A 17,121-nucleotide genomic window follows, 5' to 3' on the forward strand; every position below is an offset into this window, starting at 1 on the left:
GTGAAAGGCTTCAGCCTCTCCATCACACTCCACTCACACATCACACTGGAGTGTACAAGCCAGGCTGAAACAGAAGGTGAGCCACGTCAGCAGAAGGCCTGCAGGAACTAACTTTGATCACAGATCAAGGCAAAAGCAGGGACTCGATGAGTTCAGTCCTTGCTCTGTGTCCAAAGGATCATTGTTAATGACCTACTCATTATCTGTTTTCCATCCTCTACAGAAGCATTTGCCTCTTTTTTTTTTTTTTTGCCACCATATCCTTTCTAACATCCATGTTTTTTTTATTTGCTAAAGAGTCCCTTTAGATGTTACTAGAAAGAAGAACATCTACAACATTTTTATATTGAATAATATTGTCATCCAAATAGGTTTACAATCCCAGACCTATATCCCAAGTTGTGTATTTGGGCTTTTTTTTGTGATGAGAAAACCTGGTTACATGACATATTTTACCAACTGTTGTTTTTACTGCTTTGTAGCTTTCTTTTCATCTGTCAAGAGGTTACATGACAGGATTTTTTGCCCTTGAATGTCATTTCATATCTCACCTTTACTTCAGAGAAATATATGTTTTTCTTTGTTCAAGAATCCATCACAAGCCCTTTATGAAACTCTTAGAAAAACATTCCTGGCTTTATCTAAAACCAAAATGTTTCCATGCACACATAGTTCAGAACAGAGCAAATCCTGGCACTACTCCTCAGATACATGCCCATGCAAGTTGGTGGGAGTTCATCCATGCAAAGTCTCAGAATTTAACCCAAAAGGTTTCTTTATAGTTAAGACTATCAAATATCCAGAAAAAAACAGGGAATTTGTCGAACATCATATTAATGCCAAATCAATTGCATTCCACATTTAGATGCTCATAAACAAATTTGTACCAACAAAGCAAAATGGCACAATAAAATCACTGTTGCTTTCTATAGTAAAAATGTGGTGAACCTCGGATCCAGGAAGAAATAGATGATGTCTGGCTCCAGATCAGGAGGCTGAAGGATAGCTTTATTAAAACTATACTAGATTACATTAATATACTATTTAAAGAGATATTATACTATTTTATATACCTACGTCTTACTAGTTACCTAACTAACTTGTGACTCTCTGCTGAGAGTCTGAGACACAGCTGGATCCGATTGGTCATTGAACCCAAACAACCTTCACTAGAATCCAATCAAGCAATCACTTCAGGTGAACTATCTCTATACCACATTCCACATGGGGAAAACAAAGGAGCAGAGATAAAGATTCTTTTCTTCCCTCTGTGCTTCTCCGAGAAATCCTGAGAGACAGAATTATGTCTCTCTGTCCAGAGAATGAATATCACAGCTTTCTCTTTGTACTAGTTAAGAGGTCAGCATATTGTTAATAATTGTTAATAATAGTTTTGATTTAGTATCATTTACATTGGAACTGGTACTCCTTTACCAGTGTACTCTCAGTTAAACCAGAACATCTCAGTGGGTGCTGTGAATGGACTCAGTAGATGCAATAGCCATCTCCAATCTACAGCAGGCACATCAGGACACTGAAATCATGGCTTTTTAAAGAACTTTGTTTCAGCAGAAATGAGGGTTTGTGAAAAACTCTGAAGAGTGAGAATCACCATAGAAACATAGACAGATATAAGGTACAAAAGAGCAGGACATAAGCCCTTGGGAACTTGACCTTAGGAGAAACCTAGGAAAAAAGTTTTCTCGTGAAGAGCTCGAATAGAGAGACTTGAATTTCTAAATAAAAAATTCTTCCAGTATACTGGAAAGGGAGACTTTATCTATTATTTATGAATTACAGGACTGCATGAAAAATACCCATCCCTATCATCAGTTTCTTCTTCTGAATCAGTTGAGAGACCACCAAATTCACATTATCAATGAGAATGGACTCCCTGTCTCCCTTATATAAATTTTCAATGCAATTTCTCTGCAATTTCAGTTCTGGTATTTCCTGAAGCGATTGATTCACCATCCGTAAATTTAAGATATCAACTTGAGGGGAGTCAATAAGCAAGTATTGTTAAGTCAAAGTCTAGGATAATACTGCATATTACAAGTACATGCACAGTCTGCCCACCTATGGATTTCCAAGTGCTAAGTTAAACACCACACTTGTCAGTAAGTGGCAGGGAGTTCTGGCAATGAATCAAAATTACAATGGTAAGCACTTTGAGGCTACAACAGCACAATTGCTCCTTGCCACTACACAGACTATGTCTAAAAAAAGCTGCTCTTCAAATGTTGCAATATAGAAACACTGGCCTAATCTCCAAATATAAGCAGTTCCTAGGTAGGTACAGCTCTTTCACCAAGATCATCTCATCTTTGAACTTCCAGATTATTTTCTTTTCTTCTCTTGTAAGTGATGATGTTTATACCTCTCCCTATACATAATAGATGTCAACACAGCTCTGGAGCTGGCTGGAAAAAAAGATTGGAATTTCCAATCTAAGCTAGTACATTGAATAGGTCCTGTGCAGTGTCTCAGGTGCACAGTTTGGTTTGGTCACTTGCAAAATGATTTGATATAAGCATACTTTGTAGAAATTCACTTGGAAAAAGCCAAAGTAGTGGACAACTATATCTTGCTATTGTAAGGGGTTTATACATGTCTGTCTTAGTCTGACAGAGTAAAAAATTACAATAGGGAGTAACTCACTGTTACAAAATCACTATATTGCCACTATTCAACTTTCTTCTCTTACGGGTGAGTTTATTTTAAATGTTACATAGCTTAAACTTGGGCTCAAATCAAAACATAAGTTAAAGATTTCAGTCTATCCACAATTACTATTTTCAGTGCTGGTGAGGCCCAAAAAGTCCAATGAATACTAAGAGTTTACAAAGCAGTAACTGAAGGGCACAGGGCTATTAGTATTAATGTCATCAGTAGAAGTGTTGTTAATATGCAGTATAGAGCTCTAAGTCTTTCAGCTGCAGCTGCTCAGGTTTTTACTGAAGCTGTATGTTTGACATGTACTTTTTGTGTAGTGCTTAGGAATTTTGGAACAGTTTATGGTATTTAGTTTCACACTGAAACAATATTCCACCCCTTTTAAAAATCAAAATGGATTTTTAGAATAAAGTGTCTTTCTGAATTGTTCAGTAAACCAGTAAACCTGCTGAATGAGCTGTGACTCCATAAAGTTTAGGAACTCATTTATTATGTTTGTAGATCAGACACTGCATTTATTCACAAAGTGAATCTCTCAAACTTAGCTTTCATTAGAGCTGCGGGGAGGCCCAGTTCTTCTCACTTTGCTTGAGAAGGTGAAGCTCAAGAAGATAATTAACCATGAAACAATGAGGAGGCTTGCTGGGTAAGCACTAGTGTGAAAACAGTTACTCCTCACAAAGGAGGGGAAATTAGCTAGCTGGATAAAAAAGGAAGTGTCAGACAAGACTGAAAGGACTGCAAGTGTAAGTAGATAGCTCTTGCATCATTAATGCAATTTTTTTAACATTTAAACATCACTGGTTTCTAAATTTAAATGCACTTAACTGCTATGTGTTAGGTGATATTAATATGCCATTTAAAAATAATTTTTCTTAAAACTTTCCATTTTCAAATTTCACCACTTTTAGTCATCCTTCCCACACATGAAAAAAGTCACTGCCTCTAAGTACTGTATTCTTGTTTACAAAGTCGATGTAAACAGAGTGTTCTAAAAAGATTCTGTTTGCTCATTGTATTTTACAAACTCATTATGTTACGTTAATACAGGTCTTTTTTTATGAACAGAGTTTCTTTTGATTATACTGTTTCACAGAGTAAAAACTTATGATATATCTTTCCTTTCAAAACTTCCTTCGACTTGAACAGTGTTCCCTGAAGCAGCCACATTTTTGGCAGAAATTCAGTTGTATGCTATGCCAAAAGAAATAGAATAAACAAACACTGCTTAACGCAGCTGGCTAGGTAATTTACATATTACTGCACACACCAAACACGAAGACCTGGATATGGATTAGAGCCACAGCAATGACATAAACATATATAAGGAGAAATGAAACTCAGATCATCATTGCTCATGATTTTCATTTTATTATTTAATGTGCATTATAATACCTCTGATATAAATGTATGTGCACACTTAAATATTAAGTAGATGTATTTATTATAATTTCTGTATATATATTTCTCTTTATAGAAAAACTATGCTAGAAATGTCTTGATAAACTATTAGGTGGGTACATTTTTGAAACTTTCTTCTGGTGAAAGCACACTATCTAAATGGCTGTATTACAGCTTTTGGAAATAGCAAAAACCCCTCCAAATACAATGAAAACTCTCTAGGCATTTTGTAAAACTTCTTCACTGTACATATAGCATAGGTAGGCCTCCAAATCTACAAGTTCATGTGCTTTCAAACAGCAACAGTCATTTTAGGTGAGATCAACAGTCCATTCAGCTGAGTCTGCAGTGGTTGGTAATGAATGTTTATGGAAAAGTTAGAAAACCCTCAAACATATAGAAAGATATAGAAGCTGCCCTCCCAAATTTGAGAAGTCAGCCTGTGGGGACTTTCAGAGTTGGAATTTAATAAGCATTTATTTATGTCCTCTCCATTAATTTGTCTGATTACTTAGTGCAGTCATTTGTATTTTTGCTATCCTCCACATCCTGTAAGAACAAATTTCATTTTTATTATGCACTCCATGAAAATAGTATTCCCTTTTGATTGTTTTAAATCTCCTGCCTGATAATTTTATTTGGTACCTTTTTCTTTCTGTGTTAAGAAAAAAGAGTATTTTCATTTATTTTTAAAATAGTTTTTAATTGCATTCCTGTCTGCTTAGCGCTGATGCAGCTCCTAGAATATCCTATAACAGTGAACAGTGAGATACTGACTATGCATATACTTCCTGAAGATCCTGCAAATATATTTCCATAGTGGCATAAGTACTGTCTTCTATCATCCAATATAGAAGGCCCTTGTAAGATGAAAAAACTGCAGTGCAACCTGTCAGAAAATAAGATTTCTTCCTCTTTTTCTAAAAACTATTTTATTTGAGAACTCTTGGAAAAAAAAGATCTGAAGATTAGCCTCAGTTACACTCATATACTGTTCCTTGCAGAACTGGATTCATTAGACTTGCAGAGCAACCAGTCATGAATTTAACTAAAAAATCACAAGTTTGTGACTTTCATATTTCCCTTAACTGTAATTTTTAAAATAATCCCGGCCTGAGCAATAGACTTACAATTAGTGGATATTAGGCATCTAAATAAAACACTGACTTCATCCTGCAATTTGAACACAATGCATTGCAATGAGAGTCAGTGTCTGCTGAGCACTATTAAATATCTGACCCTGTACTTAAGTGCCTAAATAGGAAGTGAGTTCTTTTGAAGACCTCTGTCCTTGAAAATTAAAACCTAACCATTTTAGCTTTTATTTTTAATGAGGTATTTTTGCTGTTTAAATGGTGTTTGACAGTTCTTTCAGCATCAGCGTGCTTTGGAAATATCATATTTCCAATTTCTGAATATCATTTATTTTCCCACTAAAATTGATTATTCCTGAAAATTTGTCTGGTTTGGCTGGAGTTATGATTTTGAACTTTCCATCATTTTACAAAGCTATGGCAAAACATGATACCTGCCAGAGTGAGGAAAACAGTGGAATAATATAGCAGATTGGTGAAATGCAGGGAATATTTCACCCTTGGATTGTTACCTTATACTTTCAGTTGCGACAGAAAGATTTGCAGTCCCTGAGGATGGAGTAGAGCCCTCTGTTGAAAGACTTAAATATATTTCTTTTTTTCTTTCTATTCACTCTAAAAACCTACCGTTGCAGGTGACCACTCAGGAGACTCTCTCAAGAATACAACATAACATTTATCTGAATTTTGACTTACGTTGACTGGATCTGGAATTTTTTTACTAAGATCTGCTCAATAACAACGGTTTTCCCAGCTTTGTTTTGTCAGATCATCCAGACTCTGTGCACTGCCATGATGGCTGCCCTCATAACTATGGCTGGTCCTCAAGAAAATTTACTAGAAACACAGAATTTCTTGCAAGAATGTGGGATGTATTACCTATCTTCAATTAAGTTCAAGAAAAATCTAGACCTAGGATAAGCATCTGCATAACTGTATTTTAGATCCTACGGATAATTGTTTCATGTCACAAATCAGACACAATGCAACCCAGAAGCTCAAAACCATACACACTTCAAGTATGAGGATGGTGCATCATATTACAAACTCTAAAATCAAATATCCATTCACTTAAAAATTAAATATTTTAAGGAAGCACCAAAGTGAGCAAATGCAAGTAATCAAGACGGTACTGTCATAGACTATATGAAAGATGTCCAATACAAAAACAAAAACACAAGTCATTAAATAATTTGTAATGGCTAGATCATGTAATGGGTGTTCAGCACTTTACAATATGTAGTGTGCCCTTCTCATCCAATTAAGTTAATCATCTCTCAGTACTTTTCTGTGCTAGACACTCCTGACGAAATTCTAAATTTTATGCAAGATTTTTAGCTAGGACTCACAAAATGATGGCTTGTGATTAAATAAGAAACTTTTAGAAACCAAGATTTTTTTAGTGAACCTATCTAGCAAATGACAAAGACATTTTTCACCCCTGAAACAAGGGGGTTTGTGTGTCTTTTTTAAGCTTAGAACAAGTGTCATTCTATGGGTTGAAAAAATATTGCATCAGTGGAGTAAATGTAGAGAAGTGGAGACACCATGCCTAACATTATAAAAAACTGTTTTCTTTCCCAGAAAGCATCACATAAACAGATAAATAGAGTAAAAGAATAAAGATACTAAATCAGAAGCAATATAGTATACTTTAACAATTTGTTCTTCTAAATGCATTATAAAGAAGTAAACCAGGAGGTTGACGGGTAAAAATCCTGAAAAACCATTTAAGCAGGCTCTTTACCTCCTAAGAAACAATCTTGTGGAAAGAAGTGCCTTTCTTTTTTATTCTTTTTTTTTTCAAGTGAGCTGTCTCACCACTGCAGATTTTCCCAAGTCCTTGCAACTCTAATTAAAATGTGGTAATTGGTTATGTTACCTCAATTACCATGATGCATGGACATTGATACAAAGCGACACCAATTGAATCCCTTGGGTGTTATACCCCAAGGCCATCCCATTTATTGTGGCCTTATTATTTTCAATTATGTGGTTGGATGTACAGCATACTTTCAAGCCAATACAGATGAAGGTTCCACTGGACTTTCAGTGTAATGTACACATAAGATGACTCAGAAGAAGAGAATAAATTTTTTTCCATGAGGTATAGTAGTGAACTTGGTGATCAGACAAATTAATATTTCAGACATTTTCAGGACAATGTGAGAATTAGGGCACCTTAACTCAAATCGCCTTAGCTCAAAATCTCCATTTTAAATGCATGAGTAATACTGTCCCTTCAATAATTAGCCCTCTCTGTTGAATAAGAAAAGAAATTGTCTGTTCCATAAAACAGGTATGTTTCTCATTCAATGAATGAGCATTCTGGATAAAAAGCAGCTTCTCCACTCACCAAAAAGGCAGGAATATTGAATTGCAGCTAAAGTAAAATCCATTAGAAACCACAGTTTTTTATCTTTCTCCCTGTCCCGAAAAAGTGAATTTCCACAGTCATCTCATTGTAGTTTTCTATACAGAGACATACCTGATCTGGGCAAGACATGCATAAACTGGAATCCTCTGTAGCAGCTGAAATAATCCATTGAGGTTAAACACATAATTTGCCTTGGGTATACCACTGTCTGAGCAAAAAGTCTTTTTAAAAAGTTGCAGAAAACAACTTACATATTTGCACTTGGATTTAATTTATGGGCACAACTATGATTGAATCCATCCCAAAACCATTTTTTAACTTTTCAGTCTTTCAAATAGACTATATCTTCTAAAGGAAAGTGCATAGTGAGTTAAAGCTTCTCCAGCTGTTGAGTAGGAATTTTAGATGGCAATTTTGAGTTTAGTTAAATGAAGATTGTTGCTATTGCTATTGCAATTGCCAGGCAGTATTCTTTTTCCTTTAAGACAATTGCTAGCAGGGTCTTGTTAGACAAGCTATAAGGCATCTGTGTAATCCTGAAGCTAAAATTAAGGTGATATATAACATTATATCAGCAAAATATGGAATGATAAATCTGAATGAAAAGAATTTACTAGAAAAAAAACCAAATCAAACCAAAACAAAACAATAAAAAAAAAAAAAAAAAAAAAAAAAAAAAAAAAAAAAAAAAACAAAAAAAAAAAACAACAAAACAAAAAAAAAAAACAACAAAAAAACACCACAACACCAAAACAAACAGATGGGGGAGATAAAAACCTCTTTTGCTAAAACAAATTAGGACTGCTTCCAGTTTTCTGAGGTTTTTCATTTTATGAATACCTCATTCTATATAGCCAGATTAACCTACTGAATCTAATCATGATTCGTCTTTCTGGAGCTTTTTTTTTAAATCTTATTGATAATTTCACATTCTACATAGAACTTTTTGTTTATGAGCTTTTACCTGACTGTAGGTGCATGAAGTACATGTTAATAACTTGTTATTTGTAAACTTATGGTGCCCACTATTGCAAAAGGTGAGCAAAACTAAAAGCTGCTGAAGACCAGTCCAAAATGAATGAAGACAATTCAAAAGAAACATAAAAGTTTTCTGTGGTTAATACCAGCATACCTTTGTAATATTTTAAGTGGCCCAGGTAAGTGAGTGAATGTAAAAAAGGGCAGAAAGGGGACAAAGGAAAATCCCAGTACACAATTGGAAAACAGTAGAAGATGAAAGAGACTCTTGCACTGAGGCTATACAAGCATCTGGGGTATCTTATTTACTGTCAGCAAGTCAGATGCCATGAATGAGTCAGATGCCATCAGGCTATAAAAACATCTCATTTGTTTTCATAAATTACAGTATTTTGTGGGCAACCACAAAGACAGACTTGTTACCAAGGGATACAGTTTGTGTGCCAAGACTGGCACACCACCAAATTCAGAGATATGGTAGCAGAAGAAATGGTTCTGGTACCTACCCAAGAAATGACTGCACAGGAACTGAGTGAAAAGGAAGGTTAGAACATGCCAACTCAGGCAAGAAAAGTCAAAGAAACATGAATCCTGCAGTGGCTGGAGCATATTTAAATGTTGAGAATATGGGTAATTCTATCAGCAAGAGAAACTTGTAGAAACTGACATACTTAAAAGAAGCATTATTATAAAGCAGCCTGAGATGAGAGGTTCCAAAACAAAACAGTCCACAGTGAAAATTAGATGAGCATCATGAGCAGCCATCTAAATGGCTGCTATTTCTTAGCAGAAAGAATGATACACCCCTCAACCAGTGAAAGTCAGCTCAGCCCAGCAAATAACTCCAGATCACCTCAGGCAAAGTGGGAACAAAGCAGAGGGTACCTTGTGAAGTTCCAAGCCTCCAGATATCAAGTGAGATTCTGTACTCATATCCTCACCATGCCTCAACTCCTGATCGATTGCAATCCCAAACAGAAACACAAGACTCCACTCCTGCTGCAAGAGCAGCACCAAGCTCTAATTAGCTGTTAACAGTTTATTTAGAGCAACTGCTTCCATACAGCCACTGCTCACATGCAAAAGAGAATAATATGCATTCATTACAGTAACTTGGACCTCTGTCAGCACTCTCTAACATATCTCACAAACGCAACTTCTTTCTGTTCCAAGTCAAATAGGAGATACACATTTACTAAAAAAAAAAAAACAAAACAAAAACAAAAACAAAACAAGAAACCAACCTGCTGATTTGTGGTATTTTACCTTTAAGATAACACAGTTGGAATGCAGTTCACTCCTTCTTGGGCTGTTACTGACCCAACAATACTCAGCCTCTAACAAAAAAAATCAGGATTTTGAGAGCTGCCTTTTGGTTTGGATGTTGCCTAAATACTGCACATACTTATTTTTGAAGCTCCAAAGTTCAGCTGTTCTTCTACTGCTGGTCAGATCATTAAACATTTTGTGTAGCACTAACCAAATTTATTAGAGCTATTGCTGCAACACATTAGTAATATGACAAAAAATATTCCTAAAATGGAACTATCACAAAAACATAACCATCAAGAGAAAACCTCTGCTACTGTATTTTCTTTCTTTATCAATTTTTTCTATTCCTCAGCCTCATATTTATCTTCTAACCCATTCACTTGCCCAGCCTATTTCATTGATGAATTCTTTTACTTCTGTTCTCATTTCTTGCTCTCCTAGACTCATTACCATCAAAACTCTCTGCAACTGTTGAGATGGCATTAGTCTTCTTTTATTCCTTGTCTTTCCTCTCAATTAAATGTAATATATTGTTTCAAACTCCTACCTACAATTTCCATAAAGCTTTTTTCTGGATCCCCACTAATTCTGGATTTTCCTTTAATTCCACTGAAATTTCTGTAATATTTTCTCACAATCTCAATTATCTTCACTTTTTACATTGCCAGTTGACTAATCCCATGCTTGTAAAACCAACGCTAACACTACATTTGCTTTTCAGGGATGAGTTCTTTCCATGCTGCCTCATACAGAGCCCCTTTTGACTTGTCCTAACCATCTGTTCAAACCTCTTCCGTCATCGAGTCTCATTTCTATATCAATATCTACAGCAAAAGAGCCAATAAAACAAACTAGCAGAGGAGCATTCCTATGTTATAAAGTTTTGAAAAAGGCAGGCAAGCAACATTATTGTCACCTTCACCAGTTCACTTGTCCACAGCATCCTTCTCACTAACTCACCATTTCTTGGGCTGTTTAGACTGCATTTTCACTCAGGAACTGCTAGAGATTCTAAACAATGCCTTATGTATCTTCATACGGTATGACCCTAACTGAACCAGAGAATTATAGCGTCTGTTATTTTTGTAAAGAAACTTTAAAAAAAAGAAATCAAAAGTAGTCTGTTAGTCAGATAATTGCTAAGAGGGATGTGTCTAGGTTTTTTTTCCTTTGCTTTGATTGATACAAACCTAAAAAACTCTATGACTTATTCCCAAATCTCACCAAGACTCTTCAGTACAGGAACTACATAGGAACTACGTATATTGCTGTCAATGTAGCTGCAGTATACAGACTTCAGCAGTGTGATAGTTGCACAAAACATGCTGAGCCAATTCATCAATGGTGTTACAGACAATGGTGTTACAGTAGGGATTATTTTATTCCCACTGCTTTGTAATATAGTTTTATGCAGTAGAAAACCAATCTAATTCATGCCACTTAACGGATGGTTTAAGCAGAGTGCTATTTTGCCTCTTAGGAATCATTTCCCTAAGATAAAAACAAATTACTACATTTTACTTATATTCAAATAACAGAGGGTTGTATATTAATCACATACCCATGGCATTCTATGTGAAATACACATCTACTGCTGGGATGCTAATTAAAATCAGTCTTAGTTACACAGGAAATTCTTTTTCTAAAATATACTTACAATCAGTGAAATATGTCTCTGGACCCAGTTCTGTTAGGTACTGAGCAACTTAGCACCAGGAGAGGATTGCTTTTTTTACTGGGTGGGATCAGATATGATGAGATTAAATATTCAGAAAATACAATATGTATGTGGGAGTTTATATTATTAAATAATGTTGTCCATACAATACTGTGTGAAAAAACTGAAGATTCACTTGTAGACAGTAAAGATTAAGAATGGCATCTTTGTCAGAAAAACAACTCAGAGATGGGTATGTTTTTCTCATGCTGAAAAAGTGTTTCTTGTGAAGAATGAAATCCCACAAGACCTTTTTAAAGCAAGCATCACTCACCGAGTCTTTTTCCGATCGCTTCTGTAGCCTGGTTTGCCAGTGGACAGCTTGCATGACAATGGCTTCCCACCTTCTCTCAAGGTTTACGATTATCAACTGCATGGACTGGTGATCTGCATTTAGGTTGCAGGTCTCCTGATCATCCAGGAGGTGCTGGCATAATCGCAGCACAGAGGCTACCCCACGGCGCCTCTGCTTGATCTCAGAGCATAGAGACTGAAGGACAGATAAACAGCAGATGTCAGCATGGAATACTTTGCAAACTAAAACATTAATTTTTATCTGATATTTAGCGGTGCCCAATCTCTGTCTTGCAATATTTTTTTCAGGTCTTCCATAAATTCCTATGCTTCTGTCAAAGCTTAGTGTTTTATTTTCAGATAAATACAGTCTTAACCTTAATAACACAGACAGACTAACACTATGTTCAGTCTTCTTCAAACAAATGCCATACATAGCTAACTGTCTCTATAATGCTGAAAGTTTTATGGTGTAGACTCGTTTATTCTTCCTTTCCTTTTCATTCAACTGGGTCACATCTGAAATTAGTTACCCTGACAGTAATCAGCTTCAGAAATTCTACAGAAAATAAGAGGGAAAAATTGTAGTCATGCAATGAGAATATGTATATTTTTAGAAAAAACAATAGAAATTATGGGTTTTATGTGCCCTGTCACAGGAGAAACATTACAGAAGGAGAAAATTCAGTATAAAATTGTTTACAGATGTTTTTTGTTATCATAAAATATTTTCAGGGTAGTTCCATATTCAAGTAAATGTAGGAAAACTGTGACAATTGTATCCCCCCTGAAAAGGAGTTATTCACTGCATTTATTTCATATACTGATTCCAGTGCTACTGAGAATGCAGTCTGATGTAAATTGGACGATGGGAGACAATTGCTAAGCCCTAATATTGAAGCTTGATGGGAGCCAGGATGTGTCAGTTCTCCACCAAAACCCTAAGAAACTGTACTGAGAATCTTGTTGAGCAGCAGAATAAATAACGCATCCTACATGCCAGAACTAGAGTGAGGTCTACCACCTGGAAGCAGTTAATGGCATGGGGTGCTTCCAAGCATGGTTTTATCCATGATTATACTCTACTGTCACTGAACATCAAACCAGGATTTTTTAAACTCATAACAAATTTTAATAATGACATCTATGAAGCTGGGGTACAGAAGGCAGAAATGCACATGAGGATGACTGCTTCAGCCCAGGTTCTGAGATCCTTTACTTTTATAACATTGCATAGCTCAAACATTCAATAATTATCATAGGGCTCAGCTACTCCTGAATTTAACAGGACTGTGGTCTACACATGGGAGCTTTCCAGATAATTTAAATTGTAACTTGCCAACATCTGTTTCCCTCTGTGGGACACCACAGATGAAAGTGCATGACCTCATGAGAAAATTTGAACTATCACCTTTCTTGAAGACAGGGTGTTTGTCTCTAAACTTCCAGTTAATGATAAGGAGCAAACAAAAAAAAGCCACTACATGTCTCAAAGCTGTTCAGAAGCGTTAACTGATAAAAAACCAGGACCATTTTTCTTAATTTTATTAGCAAAACAAAAACTTTCTATAGAAAAGTGAATTCCAGTTCCAGTTTTTGTCACTGTTTCTTTAAAAATTGACATTTATAATTAGAAATGTCATAACTCAAAGGAGTATTTTGCTGCTGTTCTTGATCAATAATATTAAGCTGAAAGCGTGAACCAAAAGGTTGCTATATACATCTAAAGACATGTATCTTTTCTTTGCAAGGGATAGTGTGCAAAAGACAGGGATTTATTTTAAAGCCTTCAAGAGAAATAATGATTAAACTCACAAACATAGCTGAATTACTAATCTACTTTCACTAGCACTATTGGGCCATCCTAACAGATTGCTTATTAATCAACAAGGGTAAACAAGGCAATGCAATCTCATTTAAAGCAGAAGTTTTAATGCCTAAAAGTATTTGTGTTCAAAATGTTATTCCCGATAAGCCTTCATTAGAAGACATCTTAAAATGATTAAGTACATTTCATTGTAAAGTACACTTAGTATAGTAGCAGGTGGACATTTCATACAGATGTTCCACTTATTGATATAATGCATTCTATAGCTATTTAAATTACCCTAACTCTATAATAGCTAGAATTCTATTACTTCTGTAATGAGAGAACCCTGTACCTTTAATATTTCTGAATTTTAAAGAAGGTGAATGACAAATTCCCAAACCACTATTTATGGCAAAATATGACCAGGAATTTTATTATTCAATTTATACCAGAGCTGCATTTTCACTTGCGTTTCCTGAACTTGCCCTTATTTATTTTCCTAGAGTTCATTACTAGTTTCCTTCGTGGTTCTTGATGTAACCACCACGTCTGACACATTTCCTTTCTGATGCTGTTCGTTAGCTTAATGTCAGATCAGGAAAAATACCAGCCAACCAAACCAGACCAAAAAGTCCATCTAAAGTCAGGGTTCTTATTTTACATTTTATAACAGCTAGGCAATTCAGTTTTTTTGGAAGCAACGGTAAGTTATACACCGATCACAGCCAAATTTATGTAAGTCTACATTAACTTCATAGAAGTCAATATAGCTCAGAATCTGGCCCCATAACATTAATTTACCTTGGTCTATCTGATTAAGTCATCCCTTATAAATATTGGTCTTTTCTGATACAATGCCTTTTAACATGATGAGGTAAGGAGAATTGCATTCATAAGCCATTATAGGGGACTTTAAGTGAGGCCTTTACATTGTGTTATCTGAAAGCAGAGCTACAGCATCCAAGTCATTTCTAATTTATATCAATTTTACACCGGCATAATAACAGTAGCTTTACTGAAGCTATTTCTGATTTACATGGCTGTGACAGTACAATTAGGCCTGTGGCACTTTTGTTTCAATTTTATTACATGATATTATGGTTAATATTAAACAGGAGAAGAATGAAGTGCTTGTATCTAACAGTGTATTGAAATAGTTGGCTATAGACACAATACTTAAAAACCCAGAGAACTTAATCATGTAAAGACATCTTTAAGCCCTATATAATAGCACTAGCAATAATGACTTTAAGCAGTATTAGGGTCTCGTGTTCAGTGTCCTAAAGGGACACAATAATTGCCTATAGCTCATGACATGATACATACACTGGTGTTGTATATCCATCCAGGTTTTGCTATTGTTAAAATGGCATCCTTGTATAAAAACCTGTAATATAGTAATTGCAGATGCAAAGTACGCTTCCAGATTGACAGTTACTTTAATTATTTGCTTCTGCATTCTACATTGTGAATGTAGAAGCTATAATTCATGTTTGATAAAAGTAAATTAATTTAAAAATTTGATGAATAAGGAAATATGATGAGTATCTCTCTTGAGCCTAGGGCCTTATTGTTTACAGCTGCTATAGTAAGGTCCTGGGCACTTGAAGGTTCAGAAAATTAGGATGTGATCTAACTGTACACCGAGTTGCATCACTTAGGCTCACTTACTCTTCTGTGTGTGCAGAAAATTTGCTGAAGTGTAGATTAAGAGATCAAACACTTAAAATTTTGTCCCCTCATACTATCATGTGTCCATTGAGCTGTGGTAAACGTAAAAACAACCCAAATCTTTGCAAATGTGGGAGAAACAGATTCACTTAAGTCATTTGCAGTGAGACTTAAATAAATGTATTTGACTTTTTTGCCGTAGGCTAAGAGTATACACAGTAACTGCAACTGCTGTGTATGATGTTGACTTTGTGTCTGAGTCATTTGCTTCATAACAGATAGCCTGATATCGTTGAGGTGTTAGTCATTAGAATGTTTTTATGGTCATGGTTTCCCATACTGAGGATTCCGGTCCATGCTGCTAGAATTTTGGAAGGCTTTACTTCCCCCTGCCTACTCCTATTTTCAGTGCTTTGAAGTTATCACCTGCATAGCTAAAAAGGGCTACCTGAAACTACTTTCACAGCTTGTTAATACCATGACTTAAATCATCAGGAAAAGCCTCTGCTGAGTCAAATGACATCAAACACTCCTTCCAAGTCAAGGGCTAATGGCACTATCTATGGGGATGGAAGTGGCCATGAACTGAACAGAAGGCATAGAAAGGTGGGAAGTCCAGGAATGTTATAGCTCCTCAAGCACCAGTAATTCTCCATCCCTCAGCCTTCCTGCAGCATATCAGCACCTGAGCTGTGCTGCACCATCTGCTCTGCATGACTGAAAGATGTGTATGGGAAGTCAGCTTTCTTACACAAGGTGTAAGATAAGTAGGCCACTGAAACATGTTACATCAAGAATCTTGACCAGGTGTTTATATTAACTATTTAAGACTTTTGATTAATTCAGTGGGACTAATTACGCTTAAAAGTAGTTTAAAAGTCATTGTAAAATTAGTTGAGTTGCCTTAAACTAATCCACACAATTTGCCTAATCCACATAATCCACACATTTGCCACATAGATCCACATAGATCATTAAGATGTTTTCATAGCCTCATTTATAACATATTGTTTGGAGAATTCATTTTCATAGAATCTGAAATTTCTTGTTTTCACTCTACAACTGGACTAAATATTCATGTAGAGATGGCCAGAGTTTTGAAAATAGTTGGACAATGACAAACAGTAATTTAAACAGATGGATCTTCTTTGTGCTTTCAGATCCAGAAGAAATGCCAAGGTATACTGAGATAAGTACTATTTCTGGGTTTCTGTGTATGCATGGGCAACACAGGCTGTTTTTAGGAACACAAAAAAAATTCAGCTGCTGATAAATGACCAGATCTAAGAGGAAGTGTCTGTCTAACCTTGGTCTGTTAAAGGCTTACTCTTCCTCCTTGTTGCATAATGTGGGGATGTGAGGGAGGGGATGATACACTTCTGATTGCACCAGTTGTTCTTTGATGGAAGATGGATCTGCTGTTCTTTAGTACAACAATCACATGCAGAAATTAAGGCAGGATCTGAGAATGGAAGTCACCCTTCTGTGTACACCAATCAAACTACACCTCTTAGTATTTATTTGCCTTTTTATGCCTGATTTTTGGCTAGCATTTTAGGTTTTAAAAGTGATCATGTAAAATTTTTAAGTATCACAACTAACAGAAATAATACATCAATAAAAAGAAACAAGAAAACAGGGAAACAGGGAAAATAAAAGAGGAAATGCTTGCAAAAGTTGAATAAAATGTAGTTTTCAGTGTTGTCTGTGAAATGGCAATGCCTGTTGGAACTTCTCAGGGTAATGCATTCTTGCAGGACAGATGGTGAAAAGAAGAATTTTTGGTTCTGAATGGAAAAGAAAATCAACAATTTCTCAAAAAATATTAATA

The 17,121-nt window shown here is 35.6% G+C and overlaps 1 protein-coding gene across 1 annotated transcript in view; it reads right to left on the reverse strand.

Annotated features, from left to right (window-relative positions):
• Positions 1 to 17,121, reverse strand: part of AKAP6 (A-kinase anchoring protein 6) — a 214,325-nt gene that overhangs the window by 15,797 nt on the left and 181,407 nt on the right. Inside the window, exon 11 of the mRNA XM_053981199.1 lies at positions 11,790 to 12,005. Within this exon, the coding sequence (XP_053837174.1) occupies positions 11,790 to 12,005 (216 nt within the window). The remainder of the gene's footprint in view (positions 1 to 11,789; positions 12,006 to 17,121) is intronic.

The sequence above is a fragment of the Vidua macroura genome, chromosome 6, assembly GCF_024509145.1.
Source record: "Vidua macroura isolate BioBank_ID:100142 chromosome 6, ASM2450914v1, whole genome shotgun sequence".
Lineage (NCBI taxonomy): Eukaryota > Metazoa > Chordata > Aves > Passeriformes > Viduidae > Vidua > Vidua macroura.